The sequence below is a fragment of the Prinia subflava genome, chromosome 2 (genome assembly GCF_021018805.1).
Source record: "Prinia subflava isolate CZ2003 ecotype Zambia chromosome 2, Cam_Psub_1.2, whole genome shotgun sequence".
In the NCBI taxonomy this organism is placed as follows: Eukaryota; Metazoa; Chordata; class Aves; order Passeriformes; family Cisticolidae; genus Prinia; species Prinia subflava.
This window is the reverse complement of record NC_086248.1, coordinates 183,577-202,622: the sequence shown is the minus strand read 5'-3', so window position 1 is coordinate 202,622 and position 19,046 is coordinate 183,577. Positions and strand designations below refer to the sequence as shown.

At 55.8% G+C, this 19,046-nt stretch overlaps 2 protein-coding genes across 2 annotated transcripts in view; one reads left to right on the top strand and one right to left on the bottom strand.

Annotated features, from left to right (window-relative positions):
* Positions 1-267: 267 nt before the first annotated feature.
* On the bottom strand, positions 268-15,630 carry PPM1G (protein phosphatase, Mg2+/Mn2+ dependent 1G). The gene is made up of 10 exons (XM_063421855.1): positions 15,351-15,630; positions 10,875-10,944; positions 6,313-6,398; positions 5,903-6,035; positions 4,147-4,616; positions 3,597-3,734; positions 2,643-2,877; positions 1,476-1,605; positions 1,276-1,378; positions 268-908 (listed from the first exon to the last, which is right to left on the bottom strand). Exons 1-10 carry the CDS (start codon positions 15,468-15,470, stop codon positions 714-716), a joined length of 1,680 nt encoding a protein of 559 aa, XP_063277925.1. The 5' UTR covers positions 15,471-15,630; the 3' UTR covers positions 268-713.
* A 373-nt stretch (positions 15,631-16,003) lies between these two features.
* Positions 16,004-19,046, top strand: part of NRBP1 (nuclear receptor binding protein 1) — a 32,064-nt gene continuing 29,021 nt past the window's right edge. The window contains exons 1-2 of the mRNA XM_063421867.1: positions 16,004-16,148; positions 16,339-16,558. Of these exons, the coding sequence (XP_063277937.1) occupies positions 16,355-16,558 (204 nt within the window). The 5' untranslated portion in view covers positions 16,004-16,148; positions 16,339-16,354. The remainder of the gene's footprint in view (positions 16,149-16,338; positions 16,559-19,046) is intronic.

Here is a 19,046-nt window from a genome sequence, read left to right as displayed (position 1 = left end):
CCTGACACACCCTGACAGAAGGTGCAGCTCCAGGGGTGCTACAGGCAGGTGAGCTCAGGGGCATGACTGGTACCCCTGTCCCTTGAGCAGTCACAGACTTTCTCCAGAGGCTCATTCTCACTCTGTGAGACTCCTCAGAAGAACCATCCTGGGGCAACTGGGAGCCGCAGGCCAAAACCCTGCAGTGACCCAAGACCACAGGGACAAATGTTCTCCTCCCCACCTCACCTCCCCCTCCAGGAAAGAACCAAGGACCAAGACCACACCTGTATTTTCTGGTCTTTTAGTTTGAAAAAAGTATTGATTGAAAGTGTACAACTGAACACGGCGTGGCTGCAGCACCACCGCCAGATTGTTTCACAAATAAAAACAGAAAGGGCCTTAAATAATTGGGTGCAGATTAAAAAAACCTCAACAGTGAAAAAGTTCTTCCCTCCAAACAGAAATTCACAGGCACAGAAATGGCAACAACCACATGGAGACAATGGGGGGACATCCTCCTGCTCGTCCTGAGCGCGGGCTCTGGCGCGGGCTCCCTCTGGAATGGTTACGGATGAACACGCCCTCGCTAACCACACCCGCCCACCCCCCAGGACACGGACAAACAAGGCCTCTGCTAAGGCTAAAAAAAGGACAAGACCTGCAGTCTTGAGTTCAGCATGGGTAAGAAACGAGAGTCTGCTGAGCACAGCCCAGTCCCCAGGTGGGCCCTGCTACTCGAGTTTGACCTTCTTGGTGCTGTCCCCACCGTTCTCCTCTGCTGGTGCTGCTGCCTCCCCCAGTTTCCTCTTCCCACTCTCGGCAGGGGCGTGTGTGTTGCGGGGTTTGAAGCTGATGATGATGCAGGTCATGTTATCGCAGCCGGTGCCGTCCCCTGAGGTGTCCGGAGCCAAGCACTGATCCAGCAGCTGGGGAGGGACAGGGCAGGTCAGCAGGGAGGAAAGAGACACTGGGAGCACCCCCAGGCACCGGGCCCATTCCAGCACCCGACAGACGCCCAGGGGCTGCCAGGCCAGGCCTGTGCAGCAGCAGTCAAATGCTGCTCCCACCAGACAAGGAGCAGAGCTGGCCTCGGCAGCCCCAGGTTTCTGAATGCAGCAGAAACTCCTTAGGCTGGGCAGCAGCCCTAGGGTCAAACAGTGCCTGGAGTGCCCAGGGAACCCCTCTGAGGGAGCGGGAGGGCAGAGCAGGCACCGGGCTGGGACACAGAACACCACGCTGCAGGAGGAGCTGGGACACAGAACACCACGCTGCAGGAGCAGCTCCTGCTCTCACCTCTTCCACAATGGAGGAGAGCGGCCGCAGGACTCCGTTCTCATCCTTCTGGGTGATCTTGGACTGGATGAAATCCACCACTTCCTGGCTGCTCATCACGTTCCTGCAGAGCAGAGAGGTCAGGACGGCAGGCAGAGGGTGCACAGCGTCCAACGGGCCTTGCTCAGGCCCAGCCTCTGGGGGAGCTCCTCACCACTCACCAGATCCCATCACAGGCGATGACCATGAAGTCGTGGTCGTCGTTTATTGTCAGCACTTTGATGTCAGGCAGGGCAGAGATCATCTGCTCCTCGGGAGGGAGGTTCTTGTTCCGCTTGTAGAAGTGATCCCCTGTGGGGAGGGAGATGTCTGGGCACAGCCAGTGCTGCCTGCCACGGGCAGTGGGCAGCACTGCCCTGCCACAGGGCGTTCCCAGTGGGATCAGCGAGTGCTCCATAACCTGGGACCAGGCTGTGGGCCAGCAGCAGAACCATCGCAGCTTCCAGGTGTGAGCTCTGGCAAGCCCAGGGAAGAGGACTCTTGGCCAGCTCAGCCTCCTTTTAATCCAAACCAAGTGCCCTTCCCCACGTCCTGGGACAAACAACACCAGGCCAACAGCACACAGCACGTCACCTCTGGAGAGGCTGTGGCTGCCCCATCCCTGGAAGTGTTCAAGACCACGCTGGATGGGGCCTGGAACAACCTGGTCTAGTGAAGGTGTCCCTGCCCATGGCTGTGACTGGAACTGTTCGAGCTTTAAGGTCCCTTTCCTACCCAAACCACTCCAGGGTTCATTTTATAATTCAGAGTTCACCTGAGAAAACTGGCCTTCAACTCTGGCTAGCAGTTTACCAGGAATCATCCCATGAACGGACTTCCAGGGCCACCACAAAACAGCAGGTGGGAATGCCAGTGTCTCCCTAGATAAACTCCTTATTTCCATCCTAGAGGTGTTTTTTTATATCTTTACACTAAGACAATGATTTCAGTGGTTTGGGTCCTTCTGTACATACTCAGATAAAGAAATGGGCTCAAACTGCCATGAGGCCAGGTCCCCAGGAAGCAACACACCAAGATTCATCAATAACCCAGCAAGCAGGAAAAGTCCTGCTCCAAAGGCAGCAGTCTGGTTCTGGGACAGTTTACATGAGCTGCTTTCTGACAGCCCAGCTGCTGGCACAACAGCCTGGGCTGTGTCAGATGTGCCTTCCACTGCTGTCCAGCTGTTCCATGGCCATTTTCTCCAATCAGACCAAAATCTCCCATCAAACACTGAAGAGGTTTCACTCATCCCATTAACAATTGTCCCACAGCCTCAGTGCTGTCAGTGCAGCTCTCCCAAGGCCGGTGCCCCAGGCCAGCCCCGCCAGTGTCCCCCTGCTGCTCACCGATGGCCCTGGAGAGGTTGAGGCCGCCGTTCACCCTGCCGTCCATGGTGACCTTGCCCCCAGCATTCTTTATCCTGGCCAGCTCCACCTCGTCCTCAGGCTTATGGTCGTAGGACATGTCCACGGCCCTGCCGCCCTCGGACACGACGCAGCGCGAGTCGCCGGCGTTGGCCACGATCAGCTGCCGGCCCCGGATCAGCGCCACCACCGCCGTGGTGCCACTGTCGGAGCCGGGCTGCAACAGACACGGCTTGGTGAGACCCCATCCCCCTGTCGGGTCAGGGAGGGACCCAGCACCAGCTGCACAGCCCCAGCAGCGTCCCAGGTGCTGCACTGCACCCCACAAGCACAGGTGGAGCAATGGAGAGAGCCTGAGGGAAGGGGGGAACACCAGGAGTGTGCACAGAGGGCAGGGTTGGGCAACACCTCCATCCCAGTGTCACGGAGTGTGATGGGTCGGGATGCTCTGGTGTTCCACAGGTCTGTACTCTCTGCTCTAATACACCAATTCCAACCCCAGCTCAGCTTGAGCACATCCTCACTTCAAGTCAGGACACTTCCCCAAAGAGGGAATTGGCACCCTGGCAGCCACGTCCCTTTTACGTGACCTCCTGGTCGCTGGCCTGCCTGACTGTGCCATCCTGGGTGAGTCATGCTGTGCTCTGGAGTGGTGGTGCCAGCAGAGCCTTCCTGTAATGCCCCATGCCCTCCCTCCACGCTGCTTTCCAAGCACCTCATGCCAACAGCAGGATCAGCCTCCTCAGTCTCAGCCTGCCATCCAGGTCCAGGCCCATCCCTCAGCTTTTGCACAAACCCGGGCTGTCAGCAGCTCCTTCAGCCCCAGGGGAGTGCACAGGCTGTTCCATCCCCATCTGAACACAACCACCCCCAGCTGAGCCTCCCAAGTGCCCCAGCTCCACACTAAGCTGCAGAACACAAAACCAGGGTGTGCACCTCCTCTTTCCCCTCCATGCCCGGTAACAACATTTCCTCCTCTTCATCCTCATCCTCCTCCGCTTCTTCGGTGTCATCTTCATCATCTTCGTTCTCTGCCTCTTCACTGCTGTAACCGTCCTCATCCTCACTACATTCCTGCAAGAAAGGACAGACACCACAGGAGTCACACAGGACACTGGGGGCAGTCCCCTGCCGGTCCCTCCATCCTGGGGTCAGCTCCCCCCGGGGTGTGAGGGGACCTGCCCCGTGTCCCCCACGCCTGGTGGCTCCAACCAGAGCAGCTGGTGTCACTGCAGCCTGGAGGGAGGGGTGGTGCATGCAGCAGGACCAAGGGCTATCAGCTATGGCCGCTGCAGGATGAGGGTGTGTCCTTCGGGGTTAGCTCAACAATCCCAAACACTCCCACGGGATGGCCTCAAAGGATCAGCCTGAAACACCTGCTCCTAGGAACACACCCAGGATGAGCCAGAGGCTTGTCTCAAGTACCACCGTAAACAATGCATTCTGCCCAGCCAGAAGGCTACTCTGTTCCAGTGCTGTTTCCTACCTCACTGTCTTCCTCCTCTTCCTCAACCTCATCTGACTCATCCTCACTGTCCTCAAAAAATTTGGATTTGGTTGTGCGCTGGGGCTTTCCCGTGGAGGAGCAGGAGGGCCCGGCCTCCCCAGTAGAAGAGGTGACGGCCTCGTCACCTTTGCCTAGTTCAGGCTTCTGCAGAGCAGGGCTGTTGCCTCCAGTGCTGGCTTTGTCTGAGGTGGAGGAAATACCCGTGATTTCTTCATCTGGCTTCCCGTTCTTCCTCTCCTTGTTGTCGGGAAGCTCCCCTGGGTCAGCCTCTCCATTCATATTTGACTCCCCATCATGCTGCTTGCCTGTCCCCTCCACAGCGTTATCCCCAGCTGCAGCTACAGACTTGGCTTTGAGGTTCTTGGTGCAGTTTTGTCCATAACGTGTGAGAAGCTCCTCGATGGTCATTGTGGCTTCTTCATGCAGAAGAGCAGCTTCCTCATTATCCACTGCAGGCGGAAGAGGGAGGGGACAAGGACAGGGTGAGAGAGCAGGACAGCCACCCCAGCGGGTCCTGAGGGGCGCTGCCCCAGCCCAGGCTGCTGCTGGCAGAGCTCCAGCAGAGCTCCCCACGCTGACTGTGAGCACAGCCAGCCCTGTGCCCTGCCACAGCTCCCAGACACTCCCCGTGAGCAGGATGGGGGCAGAAGGCCACAGCTCTGAGAACAGCACTGCCAGTGCTGCCAGTGCCCCCTGCCCCAGACCCACTGACTGACAGCACTCACAGCAGGCTGTGCCTGGGGCACAGCCTCACTGTCCCAAGCTCCTTGGGACTGCAGGGAAGCAGATGCTCCACTTCCATGTGCAGGTTTGGTCATTAATGCTGCAGCTGGGAACAAGAGAACACCCCAGGGATCCCCACCAGCTGTCATTTGGACAGGTACAACAGGTGAGAGGACAGCTTTGGCCATCTCCCAAGTGGGACTAGACAGAAAGTGGCATGGCTTTCCCCAATGACCATGGGCCAAAGACCACTGCTTCCCTACTGACACCCCCTTGCATATAGTTTGCTTTGCTATTTAATCCCAAAAGGAATAAATACAGATAAGTCCAAATGCTCCTGAAAATACAGAACAAAAATAAAGAAAACCCAACCCACCATCCACCCACTTCATCCCTGTCAGCTGGAGAAAAAGAAACAGCAAATTGAGCATTTCCAGACTGACATGCTGTTCAAGGTGACAGGATCAGATTCAAGGTGACAGGATCAGGCATCTGCCCCAAGGCTGGGCACGAGGTACTCGGCAAGAGCAGCACAGGATCCCACCCTGGAAACACCTCCTGGGCTGGCAACCACCTGCTGGTGGAACACTGGCTTCTTTGTGGAAGAAGAACTGCTGAAGAGACCAGGATCTGCCTCAGTCCTATCTGCAGCTGGTGGCTGCCACCAGCCAGGGAGAGCTAAGCTCTGCACACCACATCATTTCCCTTCCTCAACTGAGCCCAGCTCAGAGTTCCTGACATATCCTGGGACCCTGCAACCCATGGAGGAAGCTCTACAGAAAATGGACACAGGATGTTTTGCTATCCATAGCATTAGGCTGGCAAGTGAATAAGGATTCCCCTAGCACCAGCCCAAAGCCATGGACAATGCCAAGGGGCAGTAGCCCAACTCAGCCAAAATTTCATTGAGAAATTGGGCCAGAAAACCTTGTGCCCAAGGAGACTTGACCCTGCTGCTCTACATCCCTGTCCTGGAGCTGCAGCCTTGTCTGTTCTGTGGCATCTGACTTACCATCATCTTCATCAGCAACTTTCTCCTTCTCATCTTCATCGTCCTGTGGCCGCCCAGCCATCTGAGAGAGCTCCTTGATCACCTCCTCCGTGGTGAGCTTGGCATCAATGGCCAAGAATGCATCTTCCAGGGCCTGCAGTGAGCACAGACAGGAGTGGAGGATGCCTGCCTGCTGCACTGTGCAGTCCAGCCCCCTCCAGCTGCACGCTGTAACAATCCCAGCACGGCTGCAGGGACGTACAGGGGGCTCTGCTCCAGCAGGGACACCCAGAGCCAGCTGCCCAGGACTGTGCCCAGACAGGCTCTGCACAGCTCCAAGGATGGAGACTCCATCCCCTCTCTGGACCACCAACACCAGCTGGGTACTGACACGAGGGCTTTCCTCTGCCAGGGCAGAGCTGGCTCCTCACCTTCTGCAATTTGCCTTCCTTGTAGGCCTTCTGGTCTTTGATGATCTCAGGGAGGTACTTGGCACAGTACAGGGCAACTTCCTCTCCTGAAAAAGAGCAGAAGCTATTTAAGGAGGCTGTTCCTTCCAGACAGACCCTGCTCTTAAGCCACTGAATTCCTGAGGTGAATCCTGGGACACAGGCCAGAACTCCAGACAGAACAGTGACACAGCAGCTCACTGAGGGGATCCTGCTCACTCCTTCCCAGCAGATGGCCCTGGCAAACCTCAGAGCTCCAAACCACCAGGTCTGGCCAACGCTGTGAACTCCCTGAGGGAGCTTAGGCCCACAGTGACGTTTAGGCTGACTCTTTAGGTCCAGCCTACCTGGAAACCTTCAGCTTCACAGGTCAGTGGAAGCAGAAGGGAAGAGAAGCTTTTGCTCTGTTCTGTTAGAGCATTACCAACGTACAGTGAGCACACAAAAAGTGCTCTGCCTTCTAGTGAATGTCCCAGACCAATGGCAATGAGACCCCAGGGACAGGGATGAACCTCTCAGGAGACAGGGCAGTCACTTGGCACAGGAAGGAGCACAGCAAGATTAACAGCAGCCAGGACACTGCTGAGAGCACGGGGGATAACCAGTACTGAGAGACAGCTCCCGTGCTCATCCTAGAGCAGCTGAGAGAGTTTTGAAAGCCAGAAGCTCCCCCAGCTTGGTGAGTCATGGTGTCAGGTATGGGACAAGGGAAGGGGAGGGATTTGTTTAGATCCTGAAGGTGCTATTAAGAGAGAAGGATAAGCAAACATTGAGGGATGATGAATTTCTGTAGTTTATCTTGAACAGGGCAAGAAAAAGCATTGTGAGTTTAAGAGATCAGACTAGTCACTGAGGTTTTTACATGAGCAAAGAACAGTGCAGGACACAGGAACGTGGCTCACACCTCACAGAGAAGAAAAATTAGAGCCAGAAACTGAGAAACAAGAGAAATGACTGCACAAAAAGAGGGAGAGGAGCAGGGCAAGCTGCAGGCAGGTGGAGGGCCCTCCTGCAGGGTCCAGGAACATCCTGAGGCTGTGCTGGCCCAGTCATTCCCTGTCACAGTACAAAGAAGGAGCAGTGTGGGTGGTTGGGCACAGCATGCCAGGCCACCTGCACTGGGGGCTCTCCTGTGGCTGCAGGTACAACCAGAGCCACATGGGCTGCTCTCCTTTGGGCCACAGGACTGTTTTCACACAGGATGGACCAGCCACACAGCTCCTGATCCTCCTGCTGCACATCCCACCTTCCCTGCCCTCCTCTGAGCCCAACACAGACTGCGTGGGCAGCTGGGCATGACAGAGCTGTGCAGGCAGGAGCAGCTCTGTGAAGGAACAGGGAGCGAGGGGAGTGAGAGGAGAGCACAGGCAGCCACCAGTTCAGCAAAGGAAATGGGGAAGTGGGGGGATCTGGGAGGACAGACAGGGACTTTTCCAAAGTACCTGCAGAGAAGGGCTCAAGGGGCCACTGACAGAGCACAGAAACAGCAGAGTGGCTGCTGCTACACAGAGCTGCAAAGCATTCCATGTACAGATCCAGGGAACAGAGACTGGGAGCACTGGAGAGGACCTCTGACAAGGGTCTACAGTGACAGGACAGGGGGGAATGGCTCCACATCGACAGAGGGCAGTGTCAGATGGGATATTAGGGAAAATGTCTTGCCTGTGAGGGTTGTGCATTCTGTTTTCTCAAAAAAAACCTCTTAGAGGAAGGTGAGAAATTGTGATTTGCCTCCCTGAGGTGGAACCCGAAGGACAGCGATGGCCTCAGTGCAGAGCCCAGTGCCAGATAAGGCTCAAGGTCAGTGTAACATAACAAATAACAAATCTCCCAGCCAAACACCAGAATCACTGCAGAGCCCAGCACACAGCAGCACCCAACAGCCTCCAACAGGTACAGCACAGAAAAGTGTGGTGGGGGTCAGGTAAACGTGGGATCACCTGAAGCAGCACTGGGACCTGCAGCTGCTGACAGATCCAATTCCCCTCTGACACCTCCATCAGCAGCTCCAGCCCTTCCAGCCCCATCGTGGGTGCCAGGAAAGGAAGGCTGTGGTTTAACCCAGGGACAACCAAGCACACCCAGCCACCTGCCCACCTCTCGTGGAACTGGGGAATGGATTGGAAGAGTAAAAGGTGGGAAACCCTGAGTCGAGAGAAGTTTAAAACAATAACAGCAATAATACTCTTTTAAATAGCGAAAAGGCAAACAGCCAAGAGAGATAAACAAACCTCAAGACAGATGAGCAATGCAAGATACATGTCAGAGAAGACACATTATTGAAAGAAAGGCTAAGGCACAAGTAGACAGGAATAGAGCCTGATCAAACACTGCCTGCCCCCACTCAAGGGGCAGAGTGCCCAAATATCATCCTCCAGAACCTGGGGGCAGGGAGGCCAGAGCACATAAAAAATGCTGGGGAAGGCAAAAAACTGGCCCAGCAGCATCTTTCAAACACTGTAAGGCTTGTCCACGAGAGGGAAACATAAGAGAAAAACAGATGAATGAAATGGAAAATGTAAATATGTAAAAAAACCCCAAACTCACCCTTTTCCAAATAACACAGTAATAAAAACTTTTCCCAACCTATCTGGAGCAGGAAGCTTACTGGAGAGTTTCAGGCTGAGAGATGAGCAAGGTATATAAGAGAAGCTAAATTCAGCTTTTGCACTGCCAGCTAATAAAGCTGAGCAAGGTTCCCACCCAGAAACTTACTCTTACATGGGAGAGACCTGAGAAAATGCTTCAAAGTGAAGAACTAATGCATCAATAAAATCATACAATAGCAGGGGATGGGCAAAAGCTGTTCTTGTAAGTCAGATTCAATTATATTCACATCTTTCCTGATATGGTTTGTCTAGGAAGAGCTCTAGATTCAACACTAGAAATCTAAAATATGAGTTAGAAACTCATGCCAGTGCTTTGCTGTTCCATGCCTTTCCCTAATGTCTATCTTGAACCTTCCCTATTGTATTTAAGAACCCCAAACACAATATTTAATGTCTTACACTAACAGGAATGTCATGAGTGTCCAAAGCCTCTCTAAAACCCAAGACATGGAGTAAGACCTTGAGGCAGCTGAGAACCCAACACGCTGAGCTCAGAGGAGAACAGATGGTTTGATACTATTCAGTCTTGACCCATTTTTGGTAGATGCTCCCTTACTTTTATTTTTTGCCTGCCACACACAAACAGTTTCTGAGGTGAGCAGCTCCTGATCCCTGATCCCATTTCCTTGTCATTCTCTCTCTCAGCACCAACCCATCCTCCCCATGTTCTCAGAGATACCCTTCAGGATGTCAGTGACTGCTCCACGTGGGTCTCTGCACACTCTCAGGTGAAGTTGGGGAAAAAAAATAACTTCAGGACATGAAATACATTCCTCAGACTGAGATGACTTCTTTGGAAGAGCTGCTTGCTGTATATGCAGCAGTGACAGTCACAAACTGGACACTGTTACAGAGCAAATGTTACAGAACAGGAAGAAACAGGCAGCCTAGTTCATCTACTGCACATACATTTTCAAAGAGTTTTCAATTAAATCATCAAATGTTTTCTGTATTAAGCTGCCACAAGAAAAGCAGGGAGGTTAAATAGGAGCAGTTTTCAGAATGGAGGGTGGCCACTGGGAGAACTCCTTGAAAAGCTAGGTTGTTTAATATCTACATAAATTAGCAGGAAAAGAGGTCAGTAAAATATGATGGATCACTCAAGATGATCAAAATTAAAATAATTTTCAAGGCTTAACAGCAGGATCTTAAGCTCTTCCATTATATTGGCAGAGGAAACTCTGTAATAATATTAGCAATAATATTTAATGGCAATATTCATACAAGCAGAGACAAGCCTAGGACTCTTCTGACTAGAAAAAGAGACATGGAATCCAAAATAATATAAGTGAAAAGTACTACCAGAGTGATTATTCACTCACTCCTTGTGTCACGGGTACTGCAGTGAAATTATCAGCAGCAGATTTAACCATTACCTTTTTCAAATAATGATTCTATCCACAGTACAAACAATCACCAAACATAGAAGTCTTCTTAAAATGCAATTAGGCAAATTTGTGAAGAGTTAGTTCACCCAGAAGACTCCAGCATGTCCCCAGGATGGAATAGCTGCAGTCTCCAGTTTAAGGAACCCTGACAGGGAATGGACCTGCCTGGTTTGATTTTTACTCTTTCCTTGGGCAACCACTAGAACTCACTGCCCAGGGCCCATCTCAGGTGATTTTTCTTACCACGTTTTCTTCTGTGAAAGAAGAAAAAGTGGTAAGAAACTCCTGCCCAGCTTATCCACCACAAAACAGCCATTCTCAAAAGGTATAAAAGATGGAATCCAAATCTGATTTCAATTTCAGATCAAACCCCGACCTTCCCTCCAGGACCCCTCAGAGGTTCAGAACCTCCACTGATGGTATCTGTCAAGGAAAATGCTTCCCCTCAAGGAGCAGAATTCCCAACAGCAGATGGATGCCCCAGCAGGCACAGACAGACCGGAGGGGTCACGCTGAAGGCAGGGCAGAGCAAAGCAGGTGCAGTTACCTCCGTGTCCATCGTAGACAGAGAACATGGCTGTTTCACTGTCCAGCTCAGGAATGCAGTTGTGGGCATCCTGGAAGAGAGAGCAAAGGTCTGGAATGACAGGGATTGCATTAGACCCACGGAAAATCACAGAAACACAAAATTGTTTGGGTTGGGAAAGCCCTCTGAGACCACTGAGCCCAACCACTGCCCCAGCACCGCCAACCCAAAGCGCTGTCCCGTGCCCCAAGTGCCACATCCTCACTGCTTTTAAACCCCTCCAGGGATAGGGACTCCAGCCCTGCCCAGCCTGTGCCAGGGCTGCACAAACCTTTCCATGAAGAAATTGCTCACAGTAGTCAACCTGAACCTGCCCTGGCACAGCTTGAGACTGTTTCCTCTTCTCCATCCATTGTTTCCTGGGACACAAGCATGGCCCCCACCCACCTGCAGCCTCCTGTCAGAGCTGTACAGAGTGAGGAGGTCCCCCTGATCCTCCTTTTCTCCAGGCTGAACCCTCCCCTGCTCCCTCAGCCACTCCTCATTAGGCTTTTGCTCCAGACCCTTCCCCAGCTCCATTCCCACCTCTGGGCAGAGCACAAAGGTCAGCAGCACAAGCCATGTACAGTGCACAGACCTTGTCTCCACAGGGTCTCTGTGGAACAGCCAGCTCTGAGGGAGGCACTCCCGTGATTTCACAGCCAAGGGCCTGAAATCCTCCCCCTGTGGGCAAGCAAACCCCCCTTGGCTATTGGAACACAGAGTCTGGAGCTGATGGCCAGGCTGCACCTTTCTCCCAAGCCCTGCCCAGCTAACCCCTGACATTCCTTCAAACCCAGCCTTCACCCAGCACCCAGCACACCCTGGGGGTCAGGAAGGACACGTGTCCTGTCCAACAATGTGATCTTTTCTGTGGTTCCTCTTGGGTGTGCTACAATTGCCTCAAAACACCGTGCTTACTCCAAGACAGCCGTCTCAGCTATCTGGATGTGTCCATGCTGCCAGCAACATTCCAGACTTTCCACACACACAGAACCAGATCACAGCCCAGCAGCCACTGAGCTCTGCTGCTTTTTTATGTATGACTCCTCGGATAAGGTCTCTTCGCTCCCCAGAGTTTCAGTCTCTGGCAGAAAGAGAACTTTGTTTCTTGCTCAGGAAACAGGACCAGCGAGGTTCTGGGTTTGTGCAGCACTCTGTGCAATGGAACTGCTGGCACTGGGATGAAAAGAGCCTCTGAACAGGCAAGTGACCATCCGAGTTCAAAATGAGTGATGACTGAATGGCAATGCAGGGGATTTCCCCAGCCCTCACTGGAGAGAGCAAATGAAAACAGGGATAAACCAGAAGCAGCGTTTCAGTGCTCACTTTTCTAAGCATTCACAGAAGCCAGTGAGACAGTGAACCCCCAACACAATAACTGGGATAAGTCTCAGGTGACAAAACTGCAGTGCAATTAAAGAGATGCAATTAAAGAGATGCTGGGGAGGAAACCCAGCAGTGGCACTCAGAGCAGTCTGTGCTGCCCCTGCTGCAGCCAGCCCAGGGCAGAGGGCAGGGCTGGCACACGGGGGCAGCAGGGCTCAGCCTACACCGAGCACGGGGCTCGCTCTGCCCTGCTCCAGGCATGGGAGCTGCTGGCTCTGCACACAGGGCAGGGCCAGGCCCTGCCACTGCCACAGCAGGAAAGCTCCGTGTGCTGCCGGTGAGCAGCGCCCAGCCCAGCCCCAGCCCCGGCTGTCCTCTCACTGAGTGTCACCCTGTGTGCCTCAAGAGCTCACAGAGGTTCCAAAAGTCCATCCCTGCTGTCCATCCTTTGGGATCCCTCACACCCCCAGTCACTGAGCAGTTACTGTAACAGCGGTGAAAAACTGTGCCTGAAACATCAAACACCAACTCAGCTGAAATGAGGAGGCAAATTAATAAATTAACCTGAGAGGAACTTCACAAATCTCTGTATTTTGAACCAAACTCTTGCTGTTTTTGAAGCAAGGGCTTTTGTCCTAAGCCTGGCAGAGGAATGAAGCTGCAGAGTGGGGCCGTTGGTGTCTTGCTGTGGGGTTACAGTCAAAACAGGAGCAAAGAGTTTGGAGAAGCCCCAGCCTGTGCCTTCCACTGTATCCCAGAGCACTCCCCTGGACCATAAAACTGACTTCTTTTCTTTGCTGCTTCTAGTACCTAACACAATTTTTCTTTCTTTTGTATCCTTATCCTTGGGGTTCCTCCTCTGTCCCAAACATTTCCTTACTCCCAAAGTGACCTCTCTGGACTGACAGTATTTCTTCAGAGCCCTGTACACCCGCCTCACTTGAAGGCTCCAAAAACCCAAGGACAAAGTGACAAAAAGCTCTTTACACCCAAAATACCTGTGTCTTACCAGGTGTACACTCTGACTGGCCTCACCAACATGCACAGAACCACAGCATTAAGCACAAACATTTGCTCAGGACTTTCTCCAAGCCTTGCAGAAGAGCAAAAGTGCAACTGAACATGAAGAAAATGAAAAAAAGGTAAGACAGAGCAGAACACAGAGTGCTAGAACGCAAGAAAATGGACTGCTCAGCTCTGTGCAAAACACACATCTCTCTCCCATCAGGCTCAGAAGCAATCCTGCCACCTGCTTGTTTCTTGGGATAGCTCAACTGAATCCCACTGAATCCCATCCACACCGATGGCCTCAGTGCTGCCTCTGCCAGCACGAATAACCCAGAGATGCTGGGCACTGCAGAACCCACATCTGCAGCCTCTGCAAGGCACCGGCGACAGCCCCCAGGAGAGTGAAGTTAGAGCCACGTCCCGGCAGTGGGAGGGCTGAGTGAGCCCACCAGAGCCGTAAATCAGCACCATCCTGCTCTCCCTCACCCAGCCTGGCTCCCTCACACCCCCCAGCTCTGAGCAAAGGGACACCAGAGCTGTAAATCAGCACCATCCTGCTCTCCTTCATCCACCCTGGCTCCCTCACACCCCCCAGCTCTGAGCAAAGGGACACCAGAGCTGTAAATCAGCACCATCCTGCTCTCCCTCACCCAGCCTGGCTCCCTCACACCCCCCAGCTCTGAGCAAAGGGACACCAGAGCTGTAAATCAGCACCATCCTGCTCTCCTTCATCCACCCTGGCTCCCTCACACCCCCCAGCTCTGAGCAAAGGGACACCAGAGCTGTAAATCAGCACCATCCTGCTCTCCCTCACCCAGCCTGGCTCCCTCACACCCCCCAGCTCTGAGCAAAGGGACACCAGAGCTGTAAATCAGCACCATCCTGCTCTCCCTCACCCAGCCTGGCTCCCTCACACCCCCCAGCCCTGTGCAAAGGGACGCCAGAGCCATGCCTGCACTGAGCTGCTCACACACACGTTAATCCCCTCTGAGATTACACTCAGTGCCCCAGCAATGTCCCTGGGCCATCAGCTGCCCCTCCGTGGGTCACTGACAAGGAGCAGCTCAGGGGCTGTCAGCCCCTTCCCCAGACACTCTGAGTGAACCTCAGGAGCACCAGGCACCAGCTCTGCCCCTTCCACCCCAGAACCAGGGCCGGGGTTTCACAAACAGAAAGGAGGAAGCACCTCTGGCACTGCTTTGTCACCTGTACAGTTGCTGTCCCACTCCAAGACAGGGTGGAGTGTCTGACAAAACAGCTTATCAACCTACACCAGCAAAAATTCAACCTCTGACAGCCTGAATGGGCCATCCTCTCCAAAGCAGCCAGGGGCTGTGAACCACACACTGACAGATGCACCTGGGGTGGCCGCAGGGACCAGGATTAATCCAGCCCGAGTTCAGCTGTTCACTGGCTGCCCAGAAGGGAAAGCAAACCAGCACATTGCTGGTATCCACAGAGGGTCTGGTGTCCACAGAGCTGTAGGGCCAGCAGCCCCACACTGCCCTCGCACCAACCAAGAGCTTCAGAGCAGCTCCTGCAGCCTCCTGCACTGGGGGAGCTCGAGCCACACCTGCATCCTCAGCCAGGTGTGGTTCTGGGGGTGGCTCCTCTGCTCACAACGAGCCCAGCAAAGCCACGACCGGCAACAGGAGACTGAGAGGAGCCATGAGAATTCTTCTGATAAATTTTCCTATAAATAAATAAAAGCAGAGAGGAAGCACAGCAAGACACCGACACTTCATTTCAGGGGAGAAAACCAAGCATTGCTCTGAGAATTCCCCACTTGCTTTCATTCAGCGCTTCACCCCAAGCACCAAACGCTCCTTTCCTTCGTTTTTTACCCCGAACTCCTCACTTCTCGCAGGGATTTATCCAGCCGCACGTGTCCCCCACGACACGGGGGAGCTCTCCCCGTAGGAGCCGGGACACGCGGCTGCCGTGTGGAATTCGGGAAAGGCTGAGGCGGCACCGGGAGAGGAAAAATGCCCCTCCCGGCCTCGGGAGGAGGGGGTGCCGAGAACCCCCGGCCTCCATTCGGCGCCGCCGGGGCCTGTGGGCGCAGGGCCCCGAGCAGTGCCGGGCGCGGACGCCGCCGCCCCGCCAGCCTCACCCCCTCACCTCCATGGAGACGCGCCATCCCTGCATGGCGCTGAACCCGAAGTGCAGCGGGCGCGGCCCGAGCCCGGCGCCGTCCCCGGAGCTCTTCACCGTGTTGGGCTGCGACAAGTAGGCGCCCATTGCGGCCGCGGCGGCCTCGGTCGGCGGCGACCGGACCGGACCGGGGGGCGCGGGCGACTGCGGGGGCGGCGGGACCTCGCACCGGCGGGCGGCGACCGGAAGTCGCGCGGCCGGAAGCTCGGCGGCCGGAAGCGCCGACCATAGAGGCGCGGCTAGAGCGGCACCGCGGCCCGTTCCGCCCCGGGACTACCTACACAGCCCGCCGGTGGCTTCGACCTGCCCTGAGGCTCCTCCAGGGGAACAGGTGATTTGGGACGGGAGAAGCCGCCGCCAGCTGGTACCGCGGGCGGCCGCTGGTACAGATAAAGCCGCGCAGGCTCACAACTTCCAGATTTATTGCCCTGCCCCTCTACATGAGGGCCCGCGCGCAGATAGCGGCTTATATAGGCTGAGTCACGCCCACCGACCAATCAGCGACCCTGAGAGCTCCCTCTCGCTATCTCATTGGCTATTGCACGGGGCTGCCCCGCCCCCTTCTCGCTCCTTCAGGGCCCTTCGCGCAAGGCGCCCCCTGTCGTGTGACGCCCCGCGGAGCCCCGCCCGCCGGCCATTGGCGGGCGCTGACGCGCCGCTCGCGGCGCTGATTGGCTGCGGCGGACGCCCCGCCCCGCACGGCGCGTGACGCACTCGGCGGTTGCGGCGGGGACGCGCTCGGGACCGGGAGGTGCCGCGGGCCCGGTGAGTGCGCGGCCCTCGGCCCCCGGCCCTCGGCCCCCGCCTCGCCCCGGCACCGCCTGCGTCGGGAGCCGCTGGCAGGCCCGGGGCGCGGCCCCGGCTGACAGGCCCGGCGGGCGCGGTCCGGCCCGGCCCGGCGGGCCCGGCCCGGCCTGGCGCCCCCCGTGCCTCACGGAGCGCGCCTCTCCCGCAGGGTGTGCGACCGCAGCATGTCGGAGGGCGAGTCCAAGCAGGTGCCCAGCAGCGGCTCCGACCCCAAGCCGGAGCCCGCCTCGTCTGGCCCGGGGATGACCTCGGTGTCTGCGCCGGTGACTTCCGCGGCGCCCCCAGAGGAGGAGGAGGAGGAGAGCGAGGACGAGTCCGAGATCCTGGAGGAGTCGCCGTGCGGCCGCTGGCAGAAGCGGCGCGAGGAGGTCAGTGCGGGGCTGGTCCCGGGGCCGGGCTGCGGGGAGCCCGGGCGGGGCCCGGCGGCCGCGTGTCCCGCCTGCCCCCGCCTGCCTCCCCCTTCACCCCGGTCCTCCTGCCGCCTGTCCCCGGGACAGCTCGGCCCCGGAGCGGGGCTCCGTCGCGCTCCCGGGAGGCGGGGGCTGGGTGTCCCTTCGCCGGCCGTACGGCTGCCGCTCCTCGGGCCCCGAGCGTCGCGGCTGGAGCGCGGCCAGTGATGCCCTCCCTGCCGCAGGCCGCTGTGACGGCCAGCTGTTGCTGCTGCTGCTGTGGAGCAGGGAGTGGCTCGCGTTCCACAGCTCTTTCTCGCCGGGAATGGCGAGGAGCAGCGGCCGCACGGTTGTTAGTGGTCACCGGGCAGTGTGGGTGGTACCTGCTGCCGAGGTGGCCGCTTACCCGAGCCGGTTACCCGGGCTCATCAGCTTTTGAATCCTCGCTTTTGCTTTGCTTTGTCATCTGCAGTCAGGAGAAAGCACAGTCAGCTCACACAGGCTTGTCTCTTGGCCTGTCCTACCCGCACCCACTGCTCAGTGCGAGTGCTGGCAGCGTACTGTGTTAAGGCACAAGGCGATTAGATCGTGTTGTTTGGGATGTATCCTTTTTTCCGCTCGTTGCTGGGCTCTGCTTTTCTTCCTGGGGGCTGTCTGCACGAACTGGTTTGTGCTCTGTGCTGGCACGGTGCCCCTGCCCTGGCTGGGCAGGCTGTGCAGCCCTGGCAGGTGCTGACAGCCAGACAATGTGCTCGCTCCAGCGCTGCAGCACAAGTGCTGATGGGGCTTTTCTCAGCCAGCTCAGGGGCTGAGCACAGGGGTTTGTCTGCTTTGTCCACCACTGCAGAAAGGGCAGTGCAAACCCCAGTGATGGTGAGAGTAGTTTGTTCTGATGTAAATTTGGAGGTCAAAGTAAGGTCAGGGATTCCCTGCAGTTCTTCACCTTTGCTTGCTGTGAGCTGTCATGGTTTGGTTTAATGTGAGCCAAACGCTGGCATGGTGTTGTCAGAATGTGCCTTTTCCGGTGAGGCTCTGCAAATTGGTTACAAATGTAGCTTTAATATAAAAAAGGAAAAAGTTTCCTTTTCCCCTTTTTTAAAGATGTGTGAGGCTCTGACTCTGTCCTTCTCAATATATTCCATACCTGAATTGCTTTATCTCTTGCTCTGCACCGAGCAAAGGTGGTATGTTTGTGTTGTCTTTTCAATGTGTTCTATTTAGTGCTGATCATTTTGACACAAAGAGACACAGGGTTTTATATGACAAATAGAATTGGGAGGCTCTAGTGTTTTCTTGGGATTTCAGTTCCCCCTCAGCAGACAGAAGAAATTAATTGAAATTTTGGCATGGCTAAATGATTGCCTTATGGCTTCGGGTTGCCTCTGAGGAGGTCAGAGCTCTGCTCAGGTAGAGGGATCGGCGCTGGGGCCACGAAAGACATTGTGGAGTGATCTGGGTGGGCTCAGGGCTGCTGCTGAAGCCTTCACTCCTCAAGGCTGCACAGACTTGTGTCTGACTGGGAGCAGCCCCAGCTGCAGCTGACCCTGCAGTGAATTCCTGGTGTGTCTCTGGATTTCACACGTGAATTTGTGGCTCAGTTGGCCCCCAGCTTGTGAGAGGCTTTTGTTCCCTGACCCGCATGACATCAGATTCCCTTTGCTGTTGTAATCGTTTGGGCTGATTTCTCTCCGGAGTCAACTCTGGCACTGCAGGTGTCCTAACCTGGAATTTATTTGGAGTAACAGCTTTGCTTTCTGAGCGTCCCGGAGCAGAGGGCCCTTCCTCCCCGGGAGGTGACAGCTCAGGCCGCACTGGGTATTCCATCAGTGCCGTGTGTGATCAGCTCCCCTCGCAGGGAGATGTCACTCTGGGGATAAAGCGTTTGCCGGCCTTTCCCCCCGGTGCAATCCCGATCTGTTATTGTGGTAGCATCTGCTGGGTGTGGGGTGAGATGGCACCGTGGAAACAATGAGGTGTGACTATCTGGAGAGGAATGGGCGCACACACACAGGTTGTGGAGTGAGGCAGTGTGTTCTGCCTGTGTTCTGGTACTTTCTGTGTGTGACGTTTTTTCCTGCTTGCTCCGGTGTCGGTTCTGAAATGTAATGGCATAGCTTTTTTTTTTTTTTTAAATACTGTTTTACCGTCCGTGAGTGAAGCCCTCGCTGCAGCAGAGGTGGGGCTGTGCAGGCAGTGCAGGGAGGAGCGGGCTGGCTGTGAGCCGGGGATGTCGGTGCCTGCTTACCGAAACGAGCGGATTTCGGCGGGACGCTGCCCCCGCCGGTCCCGAAACGGTCGTGGGGCGGCAGCACGGCCTGCGCTGGCCTTTCCGTCCCCGCATGCCCTGGCCGCCTGCTCCCGGTTCGGGGGAAGCGGCCTCAGGCCCTCCTAGCGCCCCGCGGCCCGCCCGGCACCGGCACCGGGACAGGAGCCAGGGCCGGTCCCGGGGCCCCGCGGGGCGGGGCCG

Excerpts from the sequence above, each read along its gene's own strand:
- PPM1G (XM_063421855.1), bottom strand. The coding sequence starts at position 15,470 with ATGGGCGCCTACTTGTCGCAGCCCAACACGGTGAAGAGCTCCGGGGAC. Across the intron at positions 6,399-10,874 it reads TGTCTACGATGGACACGGAG|GAGAGGAAGTTGCCCTGTAC; the intron begins GTAACTGCACCT and ends GCTCTTTTTCAG. Across the intron at positions 1,379-1,475 it reads ATCGCCTGTGATGGGATCTG|GAACGTGATGAGCAGCCAGG; the intron begins GTGAGTGGTGAG and ends TCTGCTCTGCAG.